Source organism: Athene noctua, chromosome 6, assembly GCF_965140245.1.
Source record: "Athene noctua chromosome 6, bAthNoc1.hap1.1, whole genome shotgun sequence".
Classification (NCBI taxonomy): domain Eukaryota; kingdom Metazoa; phylum Chordata; class Aves; order Strigiformes; family Strigidae; genus Athene; species Athene noctua.
In genome coordinates, this window is record NC_134042.1 from 11,110,230 (window position 1) to 11,132,354 (window position 22,125).

General features: G+C 39.8%; 2 protein-coding genes across 6 annotated transcripts in view; one reads left to right on the forward strand and one right to left on the reverse strand.

The window, feature by feature from the left end:
* NUSAP1 (nucleolar and spindle associated protein 1) overlaps positions 1-12,946 on the forward strand; it is a 37,870-nt gene extending 24,924 nt beyond the window's left edge. For both annotated transcript variants that reach the window (XM_074909554.1, XM_074909553.1), the window contains 9 exons: positions 949-1,140; positions 2,212-2,386; positions 4,042-4,131; positions 4,864-4,976; positions 5,909-6,096; positions 8,283-8,458; positions 9,966-10,076; positions 10,617-10,728; positions 11,208-12,946. In XM_074909554.1, the coding sequence (XP_074765655.1) occupies positions 949-1,140; positions 2,212-2,386; positions 4,042-4,131; positions 4,864-4,976; positions 5,909-6,096; positions 8,283-8,458; positions 9,966-10,076; positions 10,617-10,728; positions 11,208-11,295 (1,245 nt within the window). In that variant the 3' untranslated portion in view covers positions 11,296-12,946. The remainder of the gene's footprint in view (positions 1-948; positions 1,141-2,211; positions 2,387-4,041; positions 4,132-4,863; positions 4,977-5,908; positions 6,097-8,282; positions 8,459-9,965; positions 10,077-10,616; positions 10,729-11,207) is intronic.
* NDUFAF1 (NADH:ubiquinone oxidoreductase complex assembly factor 1) lies at positions 8,123-21,843 on the reverse strand. Of its 4 annotated transcripts, XM_074909559.1 has the most exons (6): positions 21,094-21,220; positions 19,098-19,723; positions 16,998-17,183; positions 15,696-15,770; positions 13,430-13,571; positions 8,123-8,374 (listed from the first exon to the last, which is right to left on the reverse strand). In XM_074909559.1, exons 2-5 carry the CDS (start codon positions 19,605-19,607, stop codon positions 13,431-13,433), a joined length of 912 nt encoding a protein of 303 aa, XP_074765660.1. In that variant the 5' UTR covers positions 19,608-19,723; positions 21,094-21,220; the 3' UTR covers positions 8,123-8,374; position 13,430. The 4 variants fall into 4 exon arrangements, with proteins under 4 accessions (XP_074765660.1, XP_074765658.1, XP_074765656.1 ...); XM_074909557.1 differs by lacking the exons at positions 8,123-8,374; positions 21,094-21,220 and adding an exon at positions 21,226-21,843 and having other exon boundaries at positions 13,134-13,571; XM_074909555.1 differs by lacking the exon at positions 8,123-8,374 and having other exon boundaries at positions 13,134-13,571.
* Between the last annotated feature and the right edge of the window lie 282 nt (positions 21,844-22,125).

Consider the following 22,125-nt stretch of genomic DNA (forward strand, 5'->3'; position numbering starts at 1 on the left):
CATGTACTGAAGGCTGGCTTTTACCATGATGTGAGCTGTAATAAAAATATATTTTTCTTAACAGTGCCTTTAGTTTAATGCACTCATGTACTGATAGAAACTGATGTGCTAATACTATCTTTGAAGTGGCCTTCTATATGACCCAAAGCTGATCTCCTTTCAGCATTAACAATGTTATCTTTCAGCATCAGTCCAAAATATAATTAAATCTTGCTTTTTTAGCTCCAGGCAGTACCAAATATAAAAATTTCTTATTTTTTGCATGCCTAGATGAAAGGGACTAAATACTCTTTGGAAAGGATTTTGTATTACTACATTTTATTTACATTATAATGAAAGTGATACAATCATGATGTTTCATCTTAATGTATTGTTTCCTAACTTTTTTTGAAGTTTTTTCTTCTGTAAACCGTATTATTTTGTTGGATATGGCGATGGTTTTTACATTATTGATAGAAAGTAAATTGTTATTTGCTTTTTCTAAAATATGTCTCCCTTTAAGTGCTTCCTTTAAAATCTTTAAAGGTTTGAGGGCAAGGTGTAATCCTTGTCAGCTTATTTTTAATTTTTAACAAGAAGGGAGAGGCTCTGATTATTTTTTTTTTTTTTTGGAGGAGAGTATTCCACAGGAATGTACAAATCTGGGAGGGTCACAGCATCATGCAAGTCAGATTACAGATAAAGGATTAGGCTCTTATCATCTTATTTAAAATGCTATATAATAAAACAACTGTAGGACTTCTTTTTAAAGTCTTCAGACAATGAGTTTTGTTTAGGGAGATATAGACACTGACAGTTTCTTGATTACTGCACTCCTAAATGGCATGCTACTGTGTTTCCTCTGTGTGAAATGCTTTTTCCAATAATAAAATTGAAACTGTCTCTTTAGAGTATCTAATTTATGTTTGTATCAGATATGTTCCACATTATGGTATTTTTCTGCTACAGGACTCTGAAAAACCTGCATCTTCTTCCATCAAATCAGATGAACTGACCAATTGGGAGGAAATTATGCCTGACTCAGTATGTTTTATTACAAAACGACGTGGTAAAGGAAAGAAAATAACCCAGAAAAAGAGAAACACCAGTGTGGAAAATAATACCAGTGAAGAAAATACAGGTCTTTGTGATGAGAAAGAGGTGATGCATTGCTTGATTTTGTGTGCTGGTCATCCTTCCTCTTTTCCCAAGCATAATTTAAGCACTTGATTTTTTTTTTTTTCCTACCACCATTTAGCACATAGTGTATATTTTTTGTGTGTGTATATTTATATATAGAAGTTCTTATGTGAATGTTCTGGTACTGGTCTTCTGTACTTTGTAGCACTGATTTTGTCCATCTTGACTACATGCTATTCCATAATGAACAGAGATTACTTGCTAGTCATTACTTCAAGGAAATAATTTAAATTTCTCTAATATACAATTCCAAACTCTTTATCTGAATGCAAGACTTCTTTCACTAGTTCATTATAGTATTCCAGATATGAGACTAGTTTCAGAACTTATCTAAAATAAGGCTGTATTCCCTTTCTTAACGTAGAAAAAAATTAACAGAAGTTAGATGATTGCCTTAACTTCAGAATTTTTTGAATTCCCGCTCCTCTCAGTGGGTTCTTTGCTTGTGGGTTGTACGACTGAGGGAAGGGAAGTCTCAAGGTGAGATGGCAGTAGGATTGTTTTTCTCTAGAATTACATGCAAGTATTGGGTGAACTGAAAACTGTGTGAAAGACTTTTACTGATTTAGAGTTAGAGGAGGGAAATGAGAAGATGAGTTAGTCTGTTAGTGTTAGATAAAGGATTGTACAGTAACCAAAGCTGCAATATTAAAAAGTAACATAGCCAGTAAATTTATTTTTACTTGCAAATAATTAGCTTTGGCCAATAAAGGCAGTTTTATACTAAAATGTTAGAGCTGTGCAGGTAAAAGCTTTCTAATATAGATCTGTTTGTGAAATAACAAAAGTATTTCACAGGTTAATTCAGGTTGGACTTGAGAAAGTCTCTTGCTCAATCTTCCAATCAAAGAAGGGTCAACTACAAGGTCAGACCACAATGCCTAAGGCATTATCTAATCTGATATTGAAAACTTCTATGGATGGAGGCATTTTCTCTGGGCAACCTGTTTCAGTGACTGACTGTTCTCAAAACAGCTTTTCTTTATATCCAGTCAGAACAGACTGTTTAAATGAAGTATGTTTAAACTGCAGGAGCATTCGGAAATGAAAGAAAACAAAGTGCCTCGGGCTGAGTATCAAAAGGAACAGAAGGTATTCCAAAATGAGGAAGAAGTAACTAAAAAGAAAGATATTGAGAGTCCAGGGATAGGTCCTGGTCAGAAAGAACAACCAGGGAAGACTTCTACTAAAGTTAGTGGAGATCAATGTAAGTAGAAAATTCTGAAAAAGTAAGTTTAGTAATTTGTACTACCTAAAATGCACCTTTTGATTACTTTATTGTCTGCTAAGATTTTTGTGGCATGTCTGATGATCAGTACCTTATTTGAGGATACCAGAAAAAAAATCTGTCTTGTTTGTGTACTTGTTTGACAAACAGTAACACAAATCCACAAATACTGCAGTGTAGGAATTGTGCTGGCTTGACTTCAGAACTCTGGACCTCATATTTAGGATCAGTGCCTTTTGGAACACTCTGAAATGCCACTTGGCTCCTTTAAAAAGTAGCAAGAAAGGGAGAGCTGCCTTCCTCATGCTTCATTTTTCTTTTCCTCCAGATGAGCAGGTTTTGTCATTTTCTTTCTAAGAGTAAAATTAGCAGAAAAGGGCATACAGACAGAAACCTTTATCATTTGTTTAAACTGCCCACTAATACCCAAATGTATTACAGTGGATCATTTTTCTATCTGGTAGCTTTTTTTAGACCTTCAAGCATGATGCTGCTGAAAATATGAATTTGTTCCTCCCTCACTCCTTTGTGCATGAAGTTGACGTGAAGAAATTAGTTTGCTTGATCTGATAATTTATTGATATCGTGTGTCTGTCAAATAAGATACATACCATTACTTGTTCCTGTTAGATCAAATATATGTAGTCCTAGAGCTGTGTTACGGATATTCTTGCTGTTTGGTACAAAGACATTTTTATGGGAAGCCACCTCTAATTTTGAAACTAATTTAGCAAATGAAGATTTCTGATGAAGGTTCTTTTAAAAACAAGAAGCAACAGAATATGTAGAGAATGCTTTGGTTGAGGCAGCATTCATCCTGATTGTTGGCACATTACACCTCTCTTCCTGTAACTAATTATGAGTTTTCATACTTTCTAGGGTTTTTTGTTTCTTTTTTTTCAGTAGCTTCAGACATCAAGAGTTTTGTGACAAAAATACTATGTCTGCACTTAGTGGTGAAAAGCTGGGGGTTTTTTTTGTTTTCAACAACCACCCATTATTTGCTTCCAGTGAGGATTTCTTTCAGTATATTCAGTATTGAGATCATTCAACTTTACTTTAAAGGGGATGTGAATTAAGAGAAAAACAAATGTTTGCTCTCAATATAGGCAAATATTGAACTCGTGGAGTCTTTACCTGATTTTTTTCTTAATAAAATAAAATTAATCACTAAAATGTGAACATGAGCTTAATACTATGCCTGAGAGCAGAGATAATAAAAAGAACTTAGGATCTGTGTATGTGTGTAAGGCCGCAGCAGCAGAGATGGCCAAAAGGTATTTCTTTTGTTATCAACACTTAAATAACTCTAGCTTATGAAACAGATCAAGACCTGTGAGTTTAAAGGTGGTTTTGCTTCCCAGAAGCATAGTTCTCTTGTTAACTTCCCCCATAAAATACTTTACTATTAAAAGGTAATAACCTAGTATGACTGTAAAAGATACATGCTGTTGCTGACATATGATTTAAAAGGCCTCTGAGAGACTTAGGACATATCTATTCCAGTGATGTTTTTATTTCTTAAAATCTAAACCCACTTTAGGTGTGTTTTGGAACATACAATTTTGAAAAGGTTATGATGACAAAGTATTTTCCAGGTGTTCTAATGATTTTGTGTACTCTTACTGTACTAGGCAATGCTCATCACACAGGAGGGAAGATCCCTTTATATGTAGGCCGTGTATCTAGGTCTGGGAAAACCGGAGTCAAAGCTACTACACCAAGTAAGATACTCTACCAACTTTAGAAGTAGCTATATTGTCTTGTGTGTGAGGGGAGACTTGACTTAGAAATTTGGGCTGTAAAAAAACTTTCTGCTTGAAGAACATCCCCTCTTTAAAAAGCAAGCAAACAAAGAGTTCCCAAAGGTTAAGTTTTAAGATATATCTTCCAACTTGTAAAGTCATAGTAGTAAATGACTCGCATGTATGTTATAAAACTCATCTGTCAAACGCTGTGGTTTTTGGATATACTTTGGATATATACTTGCATTAGTGATTTTCAAAACAACAAGCACATGAAGACATGCTGTTACTCCTGGTTGTGGAGTTTTCACTTTAGTAACACAGCCCAGCAGTAGCATTTATGTGCATTACGTAATTTTTATTGCTTCATAAAATACTTCCAAATTTTAAACTAATGAATGTATTTCTTTTTTTTCTTTAACTGCAGAATTGGGGAGTTGGACTAGATGATCTTTAAAGGTCCCTTCCAACCCAAACCATTCTATGATTCTATAATTCTCCAGAGCACGCACCAGATGACTGGTGCTGTAGCTGGTGAAGCAGATTCTGTTTCATACTGTTTGGTTACTTGTACATACACAATTCTTAATTATGGGCATATGTTATATTTTCCTTGAGGCCATAACGATAGGTGTTGCAAGATTCTCTGATTAAGTAAAGTTCATCAGGAGCTTATCAGATATGTGACTTCTTATTTATGGAAATTCTTAGACTTTAAGAAGTTGCATGAGGCTCACTTCAAGAAAATGGAATCTATTGCTGACTACATTGAGAGAAAAAAAAAATTGCTTGAAAACAGCAGCAGTTCTGTCAATGAAGCCAAGGTAAGTGATAACACAGGAAGATACCCATTGTTCCTGCATTCACTTATTTCCAGAGCCTCTCTGTAAAAGTCCTGTAGAATCTCTAGAGCTGTAAGTAGCTGGTCATGTGTACATGCAGTGGAATGTTATGATCAGTGAAATTTAGCTGCAGTCCTATATAACTAGTTACATATAGTTATTTGCATATAACTTATATGGTTATGTAAGTTTTTATATATTAACAGTGTATGGAACCAACAAATAACTTGTCAGTTTTGAGTAAAAATAATTGTCACAATTACTTTTGTGAAGGATCTCTTGGAGCTTTTGTTTACGACTGCTTGAATTGCTGCAGAACTTAACTATCGGGATGAGGTTTTTTCAAAAAGCGGGAATTGAACATTAAGTTCCTCTTTTGTGCCTTAAACATTGTCCAATGGCTGCATATGACTCTTTTAAAATATATGCAATCTGTGTTGTTCCCAGTGCCCGCAGTTGTCAGTTCTTGTATTTCACGCTTGCATGGGTGAAAGCTGCTAGAAGGGCCTCTGAGTGCCGCAGACCTTAGAAAAGTCACTGTAACGTATTGATTCATAAATAAATGAATCTGTCAGTGGCCATACCAAAATCATAACACTGAAACTCCCGAACACCAAGTTTCTCTTTTCTATGGCATACACTGATACAATGTGTACTTAAGGCAAATAACTACCTAACTGGCCAAAGAACTGTATCACTGAGAGCATCAGAAAAAGGCACTCCACATTGCAATTCTAAGGTACGTGTTTTTGGATCAGTTTAATGAAAATAAAAGTTTGTTTAATATGTGCTTTTAAAGAAAAGGGGAAAACTCAAGAGACTCTCTGCTTCTGATTCATTGTGTATTTTCTCTTAGCTGCTTTTCTGATAAACTTTTAGCAGAGTCTGCTAACTCACGATTTGCTTTTTCCTAGAAACAAACCAGTGGCAAAACATTGTTATTCAGCTCAAATCCAGAAAGAGGCAGATCCTCTGCTACCTGCACTCCTAGTAACCTCCGGCGTTCACCACGCAGTTCTCTCAACACTGCCAGTCGGAGTATTTTATCTAGGAAATCTTCATTTAATCCTTCTGTCCTTTCAACATCCAAAATGAATGTCAGGTAAAAAGAACAAACTGAAACTACCAGTGAGAAATTTGGTATGATACACCTGAAATAATCAACACTGATAGTGATTTGACTACATGATTTCTATTCCGGGCATGAACTAAACTACGTGAGACTCATTCTGATTGCTAACTTTCAGCCTAGCTTAATGGCTGGTTTAAGCCTTACTGTACTGTTGCTTCTTGATTCTTCACTTTGATGTCTGATGGTAGAGGAATCTTGCATCTCTTGGAGCTTTCATTTTGCTAAACCAGCCAAGCCAAATTAGTTTTTGTCTCTTACTTGTTAAGTTTTCCACTTTGTCAGGCAACATAATAGCCTCTCTTATATCTGAACAATTTATCCTTGAGATTACTTAACTGGAACTGTATGAAGCATTCTGGGTGAGTCTTGCAACGGAGTTATTTGGGTTTTTTTGGAATACTATCTTTTTCCTTTCTTCCATCCCCTTCCCCCCTGACATTGAAGCAGGGGCTCGTCTTGTGAGTGACTACTACAAGCAGGTTGTTTCTAGCAGATGGGAACAAAGTTGACATCAGAAAGTCAAGAGGAATTGCTATATGAATGAACTTGTATTCAATGCTATTAAAATCTCGTCTCGGTTCCTTTTAAAACATCATGCACATTTCATTATTCCTACACAGTAATCTAATTCTGTTATGTTAATATTTTATTCTGCTATCAGTAAATTTTATTAGCTTGTTACTAATTTTTACAAAGTCTAGAACAAAAAACTTACAAAAGAAGGAATCAATAGGACAGTCTTTATGGTGCTCCATTAATAAATGAACCTTTGCCCAGTTTTCTTTCCAGTGGTTCCTTGTTACTATTTCTTTGTTGGTATTATACGATAGTTAGAAACCAATTCCAACTTTATTCAGTTTACTAAACTTTCCACAGTGACTGAAGTTCAGATTTAGACAGTCTATAATCTACCCTTATCCTTCTCCCCCTGCTAACAATACCCACTTAATCTCAAGTGTCAGTTGTGTTATTTTCCATTTTCCTGATAACCTTCACTTCTCAGTTTTTACATGTCAAGATTATAGCTGCGGGGACTTTTTTGTCCCTGAATAAAGTGTGTGTGAAATTGTTGTGAAGTCAGGGCAACTTCTAATGTTGACATCTAATAAATAATTGTGGGACTCTTGAATGCAGTTCTGCTATTCAAAGGTCAAGATTACAGGTTCCTTGTAAAATCATGGTAATGGTTGGACTGGATGATCTTCAAGGTCTTTTCCAACCTAGATAATTCTGTGTGATTCACACTTGTAAACTTACTGGCTCTGTTTCCACTTTAAATGTGGTATCTTTGAATTCAGTAACAACAAATGAAAACAATATTCATTCTGCCTGTGGTGTTCTGTTGAATGGTCTTTGTCTTCACTGCAGCCCTACTTTGTTCTTAGCAATACGTAAAACAAAACACTCTTAGAATTTGGTTTCTTTCTGTTTGGCCAAAGATGTGCCAGGGTGGATCTTGCAAGCTGCACTTCATCCATAAACTTCCTAGCCCTCACAACATAGCTTTCTTCAATGTTTACTTGCTGTCTTTCCATATCTTGCAGGCTTTCAGCTTACTCAGTACCTTTTTGGCAAGGGTATTACTTCATGCAAGATTCTGAATTTTTTTGTGTGTGTTTATGTATGTATACACACATACACATTAAAAATATATGTATACACACACATATGTACAGCACATGTGTGTGTCTTGGTATGCTGGTAACTTGTGGGGGTTTTGACTAAAATTTCCAGCTTCTTGCTCTTGTATATCCAAGTTCTAGAGTTTTGTTGTTAATTGTCTTTCATTTTTTTAAATTTGAATTTTAAAATTAACAATATTCATATGTTTTACTACAGAATTCAAATCTAAAGTAAATCATCTCTGCTGGTAAAGAAATCTAACTTATTGCATCCAAATATATTTGTTCTCCAAAATAACAAAGTCGGTTCTTTGTAATTCCTAATATTACTTATCGTTATCAATGAAGGCTTATACCCTTGCTGTTGGTTTTCAAGTTACTTTTATTCCAGTTTATGCATAAGCTGTGAACATCTTATACACAGTATAACTTTCCACCTGTAAGAAAAGTTAGAACACAGAACCTGCTGTATTCTGTCACATTGCTTACGTTCCTTGTAGGTGACTTAGTCTTCATATTTCTAATAATTTTCAGGTTCTCAGAAGCCACAGAAGATAATGAGCATAAACGCTCTCTTACCAAGACTCCATCTAGAATGTCTCCATACTTGGAGGCGATCTGCACACCTGATAACCAAAAGAGCTGCAAACTAATAAGTCAGAAAAACAGCAAGGGAAATGCAAGTAATAATGATGTGGCTGCATCAAAGGGTGAGTAAAATGGATGGTAAATATTTGGGTTTCTCGGATGAAGACACTTATTGAATTGTTATATAATTTTTTTTATAACCTAATGTCATGCACCCAGGTTTTAATTTCACTCTAATTTATGACCAATTCTTTAGAAACCGCAGTAGTTTTTGTTTCCTTTGGTTTCCAGTGTTTTGACTAAAATGATTAGGTTTTAAGACTTAAACATATGGTACTTAGCTATCTACAGGAAAAAATATAGAAAATCTGTTAGACCTCTAGGGACTGTGTAGCAAAAGATTTGTATAAGAGGTACAGGGAGATCCTGTCTGTGGTGAGAGGAGTCCCTGATGCCTTCCCAGAGGTCTCATTCTCCTTGCGGGACTGGCATGCATCAGGCTTCTGGCTGTGTTGTAAGACACCCTGCCCCAGCAACCCTAATTCAGGAACTAAAATTCATAAGAAAAAGCAGAATTCTTCTGATTGGTGAGGCCACACCTTGAGTATTGTGTCCAGTTTTGGGCACCTCAATACAAGAGAGATATCGAGGTGCTGGAGCAAGCGCAGAGGAGGGCAATGAAGCTGGGCCTGGAGAATAAATCCTGTGAGGAGCGATTGGAGGAGCTGGGGCTGTTTAGTTTGAGGAAGAGAAGGCTGAGGGGAGACCTCATCACTCTCTACAACTACCTGAAAGGACATTGTAGAGGGGTTGGTGCTGGTCTCTTCTCACAGGGAATTAGCGACAGAACAAGAAGGAATGGCTTTAAACTCCAACAAGGGAGGTTCAGACTGGACACTAGGAAAAATTTTTTCACAGAAAGAGTGGTCAGAGAGTGGAATAGGCTGCCCAGGGAGGGGGTGGAGTCACCATCCCTGGATGTGTTTAAGGGTCGTTTAGATGAGATGTTGGGGGATATAGTATAGGGAAGAACTTGTAGAGTAGGGCTGATGGTTGGACTCGATGATCCCAAGGGTCTTTTCCAACCTGAATGATTCTGTGATCTCTGCACCAGCACAGCTCTGCTATCTAACCAGTGATACCTGAATGTCACATGTACATTGGCACAGGGCAGGAACCCAGAGTTGCCTGCCTTGCTGCATGACAATATTGATGATTTTTAGGGGGAAAGAAAAGTTCCACCTGCTAATCTGAAGCTGCTGTGTTCCAGAAGAATGCTGGGTTTTTTTAGTGTGAAAATCCACTTGGTTCCAAATAAGCATAGCGACAAGGAAACATGGTTTGCTCTGAAGGAGTAGAAAAATACATGGAGCTATATATGCTATTGTGTAGCATAATTGGAGCAAAAGGGTTAATGCTCTACAACTCTTGCTCCCTCCATACCTCAAAGCTCCCTATTTCAAGCAAGCTGTATGTGTGCAATTCCACCTTTAGAGGCAGCAGACGATAGCATTTAATGGCCTTTTGGCCTTGATAGTTGTAAGGTGGCTTTCACAGGCACTTTCCAACTTGTTATGTACAGCTTTCTTACCACTGTAATTAAGAACGATCTCTTGATGCCTTTTGTAGTTATCACACCCTTCAAGTTTGCAGCTCACTCTGCAGAACCCACAAGCGCTAAGAAGACATTTGATCTCAAAGCAAGTCTCTCGAGGCCCCTTCCGTATCAGCCACACAAAGGTACTGTGATCCTGGGCAGTTTGGGTCCGTCACACCCCTCAGACTCCACTGCTCAAAGTAAGGTGCTGATACAACCATGGCAGCCTCTTTCCCTGTCCCTTCCCTTTTTCTCTCTGGATTCCCTCACAATCAGTGGACTGATATTAAATTTCTACATAATATATGCTTTAAGAGCCTCCCTACGGAAGAATAAGTATGACCAAAAGCCCATAAATATAAACATCCTTGTATTCCACTGAATAGATGTATGTACAGGAGATATTACACAATGAGGCTTTTTTAATTTTTAAGTGCACTATTGTGTGAGAAGCTGAACTTTGTATGGTGAGTGCTGCTTGTAAGTACAGTCACCTGTTACTACTTACAGAAAAACTACCTGTAGGGAATGGGCTGGTGAAACATAATACAGCTGAGGAGGCATTTCATCTTAGTCAACCAGCAGAAACCAGGCTCGCTAGTATAAAATTCACAATGAGAAGTTAAGCACACAACTACTAAACTAGTAGTTCAATAGTCTCTCTTTTTTGCCCTAAATTGTAGGACGACTAAAACCTTGGGGAGAATATAAAGAGAATACAGTCCTCAGTAAGTCTGGCGGTAGCAACATCTCTTTGCGTAAGAAAGATTACAAACAGCCACCTCTCCAGACAAGGTTAGTACACCACTAGCTTTTTATGAATAGTGTTATTTAAAATACAATGGCTCACTTTTCTTGTTAGGATTTAAAAATGCAGTTCAGGAAAGAGCACTTTTATATTGAAGCAATTTTTGCCTCCAATAGTCTGTCTGGTATCAGAAAGGCCAACAAAGAGGGCGGCTCTGAATCTGATGGTTTTATTCTGTGAAAGCTACCAGTGCTAGTGTTTGGAGATCTACCTTCACCTTGGAAGAAGTGGTGGACAGAGACACGTGGTTACCTTGAATGTTAAACCTGTATGTCTAAGCAGAAGTATTTTCCTAAATATTTGGATTCAGTCCAAAATGCTGCTGTTTTCTCTCTGCCCATGGCAAACACAGCACGCTGGTCAAGTAGATGTTAAGCCCTGGTCAACTTTGGATTCTTCTGGTTGCTTGTGTGTTTACCTTTGATTTAACTTGATATGGTCTGTGTCTCTTCTTTTTCCCCTTCAGGGAAGAAAGGCGTGAGAAACATGAGCAAGAGAGAAAAAAGAAAAAGGCAGAGGCTCTTAGAAACCGCAGAGGGCTTTCTGTGGGTTAGGAGGAAGAAGAAATATTGAAGAAATTACTGTAAATACTGTTCCTGTCATGTAAATATTTGTGCTGTCTGTGTATGGTTCTGGTTGCTATTAGCTAGTGGACTCCAGAGAGCATTGAATGAGGCCTTACAATGCATCTGGGCATAATGTTTTAGTGATCAGCTTCTCAGAGATGAGAGCTCTAAACTCTCATGAACTTTAGAACTACTTCTGGTTCTTTAATAATGCTTCATTTAACTAACTCATTTACCAAAAGATGTTAAAGAAGAACATGTAAGTGGAAAAAAAAAAATACTCCAGAAGCATCCTTGCAACTTAGGCCAGACTTGTCCACCAGCATGCATTTGTTACCCCCTAGAATGCTCGCTTTGGATAGAGAGCTTCAAAATGTACCACTGCTAGATTAAAGGAGTTGGAAACATCTGCTTGCCCCATTCTCCAGGTCACTTCTTAAATTCTGTAACAACAGCTACAGTAATTATTCCCCATTTTTAATTGCAGACCTATGAAATAATAGGGAATTTCCAAGAGAAGAAAAAATATTCAAGCTTTCTGGAAAACTAAAAGCTAACAGCATAACTAGTAAAATACAATATTTTTTTACAAGTCACAACTGAAAAGTGGCTTTACAAGCTACCAACTGGATGCTTTGAACAGTTAAGGTTGTTCCTTTCTGTGGCAAATTGCAGATGTTATTGAAATTCTGCTTTTCATATCTATGATGCTTAAAAGGCTACAGTAGTATTGAGGCAAATCCGATACCTTAGACTTGCAAGCTGTTGTTATTGTTACTCTTAAATACATAGAAACGCTGTCTGGATTTGTTATAGATGGAACTTGAAAGGCAATTTACTAATTGTAATCTCAGCTAGAACTTTGAGCAAATAATTATTTCAACAAATTTAGTGTCCTATCAAATATATGCTGAAATGTCAAGAACAAAGTTGTTTTTGTTATAAACTTAATGGGGGGGAAATAAATATTTTGTACATATGCTGTTTATCACTGGTTTTATCATCTAGTGTACAACCACCTCTTTAACGTAGCACTAGTTTTGTTCACACTTGTATTTACTAAAGTGTCTTTTTTGTGATGAGTTTTCCTTACTGATTAGCCTGCCTCCTGCTTCATGAAAGCATATTTAGAAAGAATAACCCTCTACCTTCTTTTGCTCTTGGGCTATTTAATTCTGTGCAAGAGGAAAATGATAATACAAGACACTGCTTCAGCTTGCTTCCTTGTGGCCTCTTCCATATAAAATGTAGGCATGTTTAACATTTGTAAAGTACACTTAAATAGGGTCACTGCAGTGGAGGTCAGCGCTTTGATTAGATTAAGTTTGTGACAGCTTAAATGAAACCATTTACTGCTTGTTCTTTGAAGTGTTTCTCAAATTACTGAAAAACCAGACTTCTCAAAGAGGCATGGAGCTTCTTACACTACAGCTGTGTTCAGAAGGTGATCTACTCTGCCCTGAAAGGTGCTAATCAAGCTCAGCTCTGCCTCCCCAGGGAGCAGAAGGAGGGGGGGTGGGTTCCTCCTGCCCCCACCCTGGCAGCATTACTTCTGTTCAACAGCCTCAGCTCCAGAAAGCTGTAGGAGGGTCAGGCAGCAGTTCTGAACCAAAGGCCAAGCCTGCTGCATCTTGGCAGGGACAGCATGTTCTTTTTTTAGTTCTTCAGAGGAGCCACAGCTAAAGGTTGAAATACTTCTGCCTTTTTCACTTCTGGTGCTGCTCTTTGTAAACTTTTTCCAGTTTAAAACTAGTGGATGGGGGTATTTTACAACTGTCTACAAGCCATATAATGTAGAAAATGAAAGTGTACAAAAAAGATACATCAAGCTCATGAAATACTTTTATTTCTGTAAAGGTTATGACTTCAGTTTCCCCAGTCATCAGTTACTACTTTGCAGGAACACATCACAGCTCTCCTCAGGCTCTGCTCCAATCAGGTTACATACAATCTCTCCAGGATACTGTCTTTGGCCACTCAGCTGTGCCAACATTGTCACTCTACTCAGATTACTACAGTCAATGCTTCACTCTTTGATGTTTCCACAGATTCTAAGCCACATGGTAAGTGTTATCAAAATGAACCACACATCTGATGAATGTCCCAAAGGCCACCAGCTCACCTTAGACTCGAGGATTCTTTTCATATGTTTCATAGGCAAATTCCTCTGTATGAGCTCTGTCATTTATCAGGCCGATAAAATCAATCTCCAGCTGGAATGGACCATCTATTTTATCTCCAATTGTGAATCCAAGGGTACTGATCTAACAAAGAGATACAGACCTTACAACAATACACAATGTTACAGTCAAACACATCTACCACTTTCATATTTTACAAACAAGTGATGGCCATCTACTTTAAACATATTTGTTCAAAATGCAGCAGCTTTTCTTAAGGCTGGAACACTTCACTATCACATTTTTGATACAGCCCCCAGTGGGAAACCACCTCACACTTGCCTTTTCACCAATGCATTGAACCCTTTAGTAAACATGGCCTGAGTCCAAAGCAACGCTGCAGTTGTTATCCTTCAAGGTTTGTGTAGGGCCAGTTTCACCATGACTGGGTGAAAATGTGTTTGTACATGAAGTCCCTTACAATTCTTTTGTGAGCAGCAAAACAGACCATGTAATTAAGGATGGAAGGAAATCTTGATCAATTCAGACACCCAGTATAGTGTGAAAGTGCACCAAAACACATTTTAAAATGCATAAAAATTTGTTACTGAGTTTTATGTTCAGGCATGGTCCTTAGCCACTGTTTCCAAATTAGAATAACATTCCTAAATACAAGAACATTCCTCATTCCTTTCCTCTACTCTTCCAATTTAAAAAAAAAAAAAAATTTTTATTCTAACTGCAATAAATGCCATGAAAGTTGGGATGGCTCAGGCACACTTCCTAAGCCCGTGGCTGGCCTGAAAGCTCTGCCGTGTCACCAGTCGCCTTTCAGAGCACCCAGCGTTAGCTGTTCTCAGAACAAGTTGGCCGCTGGTGGCAGGCCACCTCTCAAACTCTAGCTGCCCTTAAGCCCTGCTAGGAGTGCAGGTCTGAGCCAAACCTGTGATTTTTAGGACAGCTATACATCATTTAATGCCTAGGATGTGTCAGATAATGTTGAAAAACTGTAGGCTGAGACCAAATTTATACTGCAAATGTACGCTAAATAAATAACGGAACAAAGGGGAGGGACCAAGACATTTGATTAAGATTTCTTTCATTGCCTTCACTCCGCTTCCCACAGTTTTAGGTTTCCTTAAAACACATTTGTAAACTTACACTTCATATTATATGCAAGTGCGTCATTTTTACTGTGAAATATGAAGCATAATATAACAAGGAATGAAAATTAAGTGGAAGATGCTTAGATCAAGTGAATATTTTTAAACACTCCATATACAACTTTATATTTTCATTTCCTATTTTGAATGGCTGTATATTCCAAATCCTGATAAATTCTTTAGTTTCTGCATTTAAACACAGACCTTTTATAACAAACAACTTCCATAAAGCATATTTTTTCTTGTAGCTGGTCCTCCTTCATATCATTCATATCTCCTTTCTACAGCCTCAACTTCTGTTTTAAAACAGATTGTTTTCATGCTTCCAATCACTGAATTGCTCTCAATTTTTTCCCTTTTTTTTTTTTTTTCAAATATATAAACACAGATTTCTAACACTGTTTGTTTTCCTTTTGGTAGTCACTGGGTATTAAGCTGCCCTCAATTACATACTGGAGGGTCACAATTTAAAAGGAACAAAAAAGATACAGAAACAATTTTTTCCAACACGTCTCCTCCTGTGAACCAGTGAATTAGTCTGCCTATTTGCAGAAATAAAATAAAAAATGCTCAACACATTTACTTAATACTTAAGACTAGAAAGCCTGAAAAAAAACAAAAAAAGAGCCTATAAATACATCAGTGTGCTGCTCGCCATCAAGGTCACTGATACAGTACATCCTCAAGTAAAATCTCACCATATGATATCGCTGACAGTCTTCTGTCAGGAAGAAAGTTTATGACACTTTAATTATTTTTGGCAGTACTGTGCCAAGTGGCATTTTAGATTTCTTAGTCACTTTGATCATCAAAAAATTTTTTTATTGTTTTTTTTTTTTTTTTAAAAGTCAAGTTGTGAGTTGTTTCTTTGTTATATAGAACTCTTAAAAATAGTTTTGGAGCTCCTTTGAAATAAACTGACACTGCTATCACAAAGTAGGATAATTGAAATGCAAAGGCAAGCATACAATAATAAGTACCTTATAACAAGAAGAGGCCCTTTGATTTCAAATTCACAAACGTTAAAGGATTTGTAAGTTATCTATATCATGACAACATAATCTTACAGGAAATTTCAGACAGATAAATCCTATAGAAAACTTGCCTTGTCTAACCAGATAGGATGTTGGTCATCTTGGACTCTTCCCCGACTGGAGAGAAAGAATTTGGAGAACGGAATCTGGCAGAAACAAAACCAAACCAGACTTTAGTGTCACCAGTGCATAAAATAAAAATTTAAGGAGAAAAAAAGTCTGCATTAGCAAATGAAATGATGCTTGCTACACCTGGTACCAGCGGTGGTTGGATACATAGAACTGGCCCAGAGAAACGGGCCACAATGACCCTGTCGCTGACCACTCACAGCCTGCTCCAGGCCCACGCTGTGCTGTGGTGGCCGTTGGTAGCCATCGCACAGGACTGTCACCCTGTTAGGACACAATGAGAGACTGCAGCACAGAAGGTGGCTGTTCAGATCCAAAATGTCTTCTTCCCATAATGTCAACATAAAATAGAAACTAATGACAAGTCTAGCATGCGTGTGTATCGACAGCTCCTCTGTACCCAAGCTGTGTATTTAGTTCACAGTGCAAATTTCATACTGAGACATCAGACTTTAGCCAAGCAGTTCAGAATAAGGTAAGTGTGACTTCGAATGCAGTGGGAGCAAGAGGGAGGAGGGGCTGTGATAAGAGGTAGGAAACAGGAGGGCTGGCTGGTGGGGGCAAGAGGAAAGCACACAAGCCAGCAAGGGCACACCCATCTTCATCCTCCTGACTCCTCGTCTGCACAACACTGGGCTCTTCTCAGTAAGAAGCACTCCATGCCAATTCACACGGACGCGCAAACCTCCTTAATGTTGTCATCGGCAAATTACAAAAGCTCTCCAAGTTTCCTCAGAAAAAAGCCAAAACTCCAATTTCTTCCAAATATTATTTTGCATCACAGATTCAAAGGCCGTAAATGACAAACCACACGGGAACCTCTGACTGACTACAGGGAGTTAAGCAAATCCTGCCAGAGGTACAAACCCCACACCACTCTACATCCATTTGTATTACAGACAAAATGGTTATCTCAGAGAATATTCCTGGCAACGCCTGCTGAGCTGCCATCGTCGCATCTGTTCTATTACCCCAGTAATAGCTAACAGCAGGCATTTTGGTGAACATATAGCGAATCAAATCTTTTATACGCCTGATGCAGCGTGCCCTCCCACAATCCAGAGATGTACAGTCTGGGGAACTCCCAAGCCAAAGGCACGTGCCTGATGTATGATACGTGACAGAACATCGTTGAATGGACAGCAACAGCAACAAACTGTGGCTGTTGAAGGAATTCCCCTTCCACAGGGCTATGGCCAAGGCCTGAAGACAGTCTCGTTAGTTTGAGAGACTCATTAATTCACCTTTATTTCCTCCCAGTAGGGGCCTCCTCGCGTGAACATGAAGTAGTTGTAGAGATCATCCTTTTGATGAGAGAAGTAAGGGTCTGTATAAATGTTTACCATCCAAGGTCTGCCGTCTCCACGGACACGTAAATACAGACTGTTGAAATTTGACCAGTCGTAATACTTCTTCCTAGCAAAAGATCCCTACAAATTAGTAATAAATAGAATTATTCCTCCTTAAGAAAGGGAAACTTCCATTACAAATAACAGAGCACTACTGCTTTGATCACTGCCCTCATTATGTCATCAAATAGTATCTACTGTGACATAGTAAAAACTGGGTTACTCTTTCATCATACTAGTTGCTGATCTCACTGAATTTCCTTCAGGACTGTATTAGAGCCCACAAATCACAGTACTACCACTCTGAGGATTCGTGCTATACTTATAAACCACAATCTTGTAACTACCAGCAAACAGACCTCCTTCCTAGTACCAAATTCCCTGCCAGGCAAGTACACAAACAATATAGTGATGGATAAAAAATTATGTAGTTTGTTAAGTTTAAAGTAGTCCGTTAAGGTTAATATTCTGTGGTGAGTACTAGGTTATTCAGAGGTGATTACAAGAAACTGAACAAGTGGGATGATTTATCTCCTGTCATAACTTCTCTTATTGAAGACTGACATAAGCCCTAGAAGCATTTAATGTTTTCCAACACTTTGTCATTAACTGTGCACAAAGATATGGATTGCAAGCATGTCTAATTCTTGCTTGCATTTTTTTTCCAAAGATCTTGAAAGTCCTGGTGTTGTTATTTGCACACAGGCAGATCCAACAGTCATCAGAGAGTTACACAGAGGTCACCTGGAGAGATGGGGGGTAGGGATCAGGGCTATTCTTGGCCAGAATTGCTTTAACCAAGACAAAAATCCGTGCTAAAAATTCAGAGGCTTTCCCTTTATTTCACAGCACCACTACTGCTGTTACCTACCAACTGTCCTTCTACCAACTCATCTGACAGTTAACAGGATGAGTAGATCATCAATACCTTAATACAAGGCCCGTGGCTACTCAATTTTATGGTTTTGCCAGTTTTGAGCCTTTTTATTTAAATAAAGAAATGCCTTTGTATTTATGTTTTCACCCTCTGATTTCAAACTGCATTATAAAGATGGACTGATACACTCCACTACTTCAGAATTAGGAGGTGAAAGTCTGAGTCCCATTTGTACAAGTCAGTAGCAGTCCTGGAGATTTAACTCAGGTGAGATTCAACCTGCTGTTCCACTCCTCTGAGCGACCCAGTGTCACCATTTTAATCAGCATTCGCCTGCCTCTCATTTGCCCATTGATTTTGCTTGCTCTTACTCTCTGCTCTCCAAGTTTCTGGCCCAGAAAAGGTTTTACCTGTGTACCTGTGCCAACTCACAAACAACAGAACAGACTAAAAAATAAAACATTTTATACACTGAGTCAAAATGTCACTTTGCTTTTAAGTGTGCTTAAAAATAAGGAATGAAACAAGCAGCATCAATAATAAGCACATCCATTTCTGGTTGTTTTGCTCAATTTTGAGCTATCAAAGATTTGTGTCTCACTTTTTCTGATGTAAGCAGGAGTCAGACCTTTAAAAAATACATTGCAAAGCATAATTTCTGTTCCTGTGAGAAAAAAGGATGAGCTCATTCACCTAAACCAAATCTGATGAATAGGCCAAGTTAAAGCTCAGAAAATTTGTCCTTATGACACATTCAATTAACTTCAAATTTAGAGACACATCTATTTTAATCATACCAATTTTGGATATAAAAGTTCATTACAGATCCTTCATTTGCAAGGAGGCTGCAAACAGGGGTGTATTATGCCGTTTTGTACATAAATAAATGATCAAACATATACTATTTCTTTTCTAAGAAAGGAAAACAAAATCCAAGAAGTTAAGTTCCTTCCAGCTCAAAGGTCAGAGCAGGAATTACATCCCTGAAGGAATACCTCATACTCCTGAGAGTGATCAGTTTCAACTGCAGTAAACAGCCCACGTGTTGTCAGGGGGACTACACAAAAATGCTCTCTGATTAAACAACAGATGCTATGCAAACATGAAGCTGTACTTACCAGTGGTGGTTTAGCTCTCATACTACAATATCCACTGTATTTTGTCTCCCCATCACGAGGTACTTCCGTATTGAGGGTTCCATACAGCAGAGCAGTCTGGTTATTCCTACCCATTTTGAGGAAAACTTCACTTTTCCCTCCAATCTCTCTATCAGAGGAAATCACCCACTTTTTTAAATCTTCTTGGCCCCGAAACTCCCACAACACCCTTGTCTGTTCCAACAGGTAGTGACTAAGTGGATGGCCTCCAGGTCCTATTAAGTGATCTTTGGTCTCCTTCTTTAGCATGCTTAGCTGAGTCTTTAAGACATCAATGCCCTTCTTAAAACTGAAATCAATATTTTGCCAAGATGGTTTTTTCTCAGGCTGTGACCCTGGTCTCCTGTAGCTACTATACAATTTTGACATGGAATCACTGAGGAGAGGTCTGAGTAAGGGGTGCAAAACTTTTTGCCTGCAGCATCTACCATGTAAGTAAGCACTATTCAGCCACGTAATAGTCAGCGCCATAATGGTAAACTTGAAGAATTTGCTTCCAGCAAGGCAATTAACGGGTTTGAAGTTAATTTAACAACAAAACTAGTATCCAGAGCTCTCTTGCTTTAGTTACCGTAGTTCATCTCCACCTTTAATGAAAAAGAAAAAAGATTTTAAAAATTACATATAGGCTGCTTGTAAAACTGTTAAATTCTTAAACCAGATATTAACTAGAAATCTAAGCCATTGGAAAAAGGAATAAAAAAATAACATCAAGTATTATCACACTTCCTCAGAGTTCTAGTTTACTTAATGAGTTCCACCCTATGTGTTCCCCTCTCCCTGTGATGTGAAATACCACACGGATAAGAAAAACACAGTAAAATACTTCAAATAGAAATGAAAATAGAAAAAGGCAATTCCTGTTCATCCCTTTCTCTGTAAGTAAGTTTAGGTATTACAAGTAACACTGGCGAAAACAACCTCAAGGAGAAGGTTTCTAAAAGATGGCATCTATATAAGTATTATCCCCCATGAGAAAATCACAAATTCACACCGGGTAGACCCTGCTGCCACATGGACCAGAATGACAGTCTCACCTGACAGTCACAGATAACAAGACTGTTCAGACATAACGTCCTACAGCAGCCATACTGCCTGCTGGTTCTGTAAATCATCCAGCCCCTTGCCCCCTCAACGTATCTGGTTTAGGATTACAGAGAGGTTTGCAAAGATCAAAGAATTTAACATGTAAGAATGCAATTCAATAGGTTTTTTTAATAAAGCTTTGGAAAAAATCTGAAAATCTTGTCTTTGCTTCTCTCTGCATCACAGTTGGTAGGAACAGCTATGCCACATTGCTATTCTGTAATTGATAAGGAAGAGCCTTAATGTTCAACGTTCTGTACAAGGCTAATACCTTGGACTCATAAAATTAGTCAGACTAGTTGTCTGGTTTGGCAGTTTTTTTGATTTTTTTTTTTTTTTTGGCCACAGAATAAATCGCAAAACAACGTCAAATCAATTCTCTGAGCTCTTAAGAATGGAGCCAGTCATCCCACATATATCTTCTCTATGCCACATATCCAACTTTTCCTCATGGTAAAATTCGCTACTGTTATTCTCTAAGTTACACACCGTGGACTAAACCCACATGGAACGAATTGCCATTTTCTCTATCCCACCGTAAGACAGGCAAGTTCCTAAAAAAGAACCCCTCCTCGCAGGACTTCTATGCCCCCGGGAGTGAGGCAAAGCACACGCCGTGAAAGCAACGACAGCCGAACAGTGACCCCCTCCATTTCTGGGCCCCGCCGGCAAACCTGCCCCACACCAGGAGCGTAACCAGCAGGACGGCTGCAGCCCCCCGTCAAGGTGAACCCCACTCAGCAGTGACTTGTCTCCTCCGAGTACCACGAAGGAGAAAATGGGAAATAAATGTTACTTTTGCCCGGTTTTTCGCCTCTATGCCGCGCCGATCTAAAGGCGGCACCACACCACCACCCAGCAGTTACAAAACCTCGGCTTCCAGCGACGGGCTCGCTTTGCGCTTCATCACGAACCGCGCCGCGGCCTGAGCACCGGGCCCGGTTCCCGCCCGCCCCGACACCCGCGACCGACGGCCTCCCCCAGCGCTGAGGCGTCCCCTCACCTTCCCGCCCTCACCGGCGGGTCCGGCCGCTTTCCGGGCCCGGCGGAGTAATACGCACCGCGCCGCTCAGGTTCCGCCGGCGGCGGTAGCCACCGAGTTCCCACCCTCACGCGCCCGCCAGAGATCAAATCTTTTCCCTTCACGGTGCCGAGCACTTTATTCGCAAATATCTTTGCGTTTAAAGAAAGGCTGGTGAGGGGGAGATGCCTGTTCGTGAGGAACGTGTTGGCGGAATAATTCAAATCATCACTGGCGAGGGCCGGTAAACCGTCCCCAGGGCAACGGTCTCGCGGCGCAACGGTCACGCAGCTCAACGGCCCCGCAGCGCGGCAGTCCCGCAGCAAAGCGGCCACGCAGCGCAATGGCCCCGCCGCGAAACGGTCCCGCAGCGCAGTGGCCTCGCAGCGCAATGGCCCCGCAGCGACACGGCCTCACAGCGCAATGGCCCCGCAGCACAATGGCCCCGCAACAAAACGGCCCCGCAGCGCTGTGGCCTCGCAGCGCAGTGGCCCCGCAGCGACACGGCCTCATAACGCTGTGGCCTCGCAGCGCAGTGGCCCTGCAGCGAAGCGATCCCGCAGCGAAGCGGCCGCGCAGCGAAGCGGCCCTACAGCGCAGCGGCCCCGCAGCCAAGCGGTCCCGCAGCGGTGCGGCCCTGCAGCGAGGCGGCTCCGCAGCGAGACGGTCCCGCAGCGAGACGGTCCCGCAGCCCAGCAGCTGGGGCACACAGCGGCCCCGCAGCCAGGCGGTCCCGCAGCCCAGCAGCTGGGGCACACAGCGGCCCCGCAGCCAGGCGGTCCCGCAGCCCAGCAGCTCGGGCACACAGCGGCCCCGCAGCCAGGCGGTCCCGCAGCCCAGCAGCTCGGGCACGCAGCGGCCCCGCAGGCAGGCGGCCCCGCC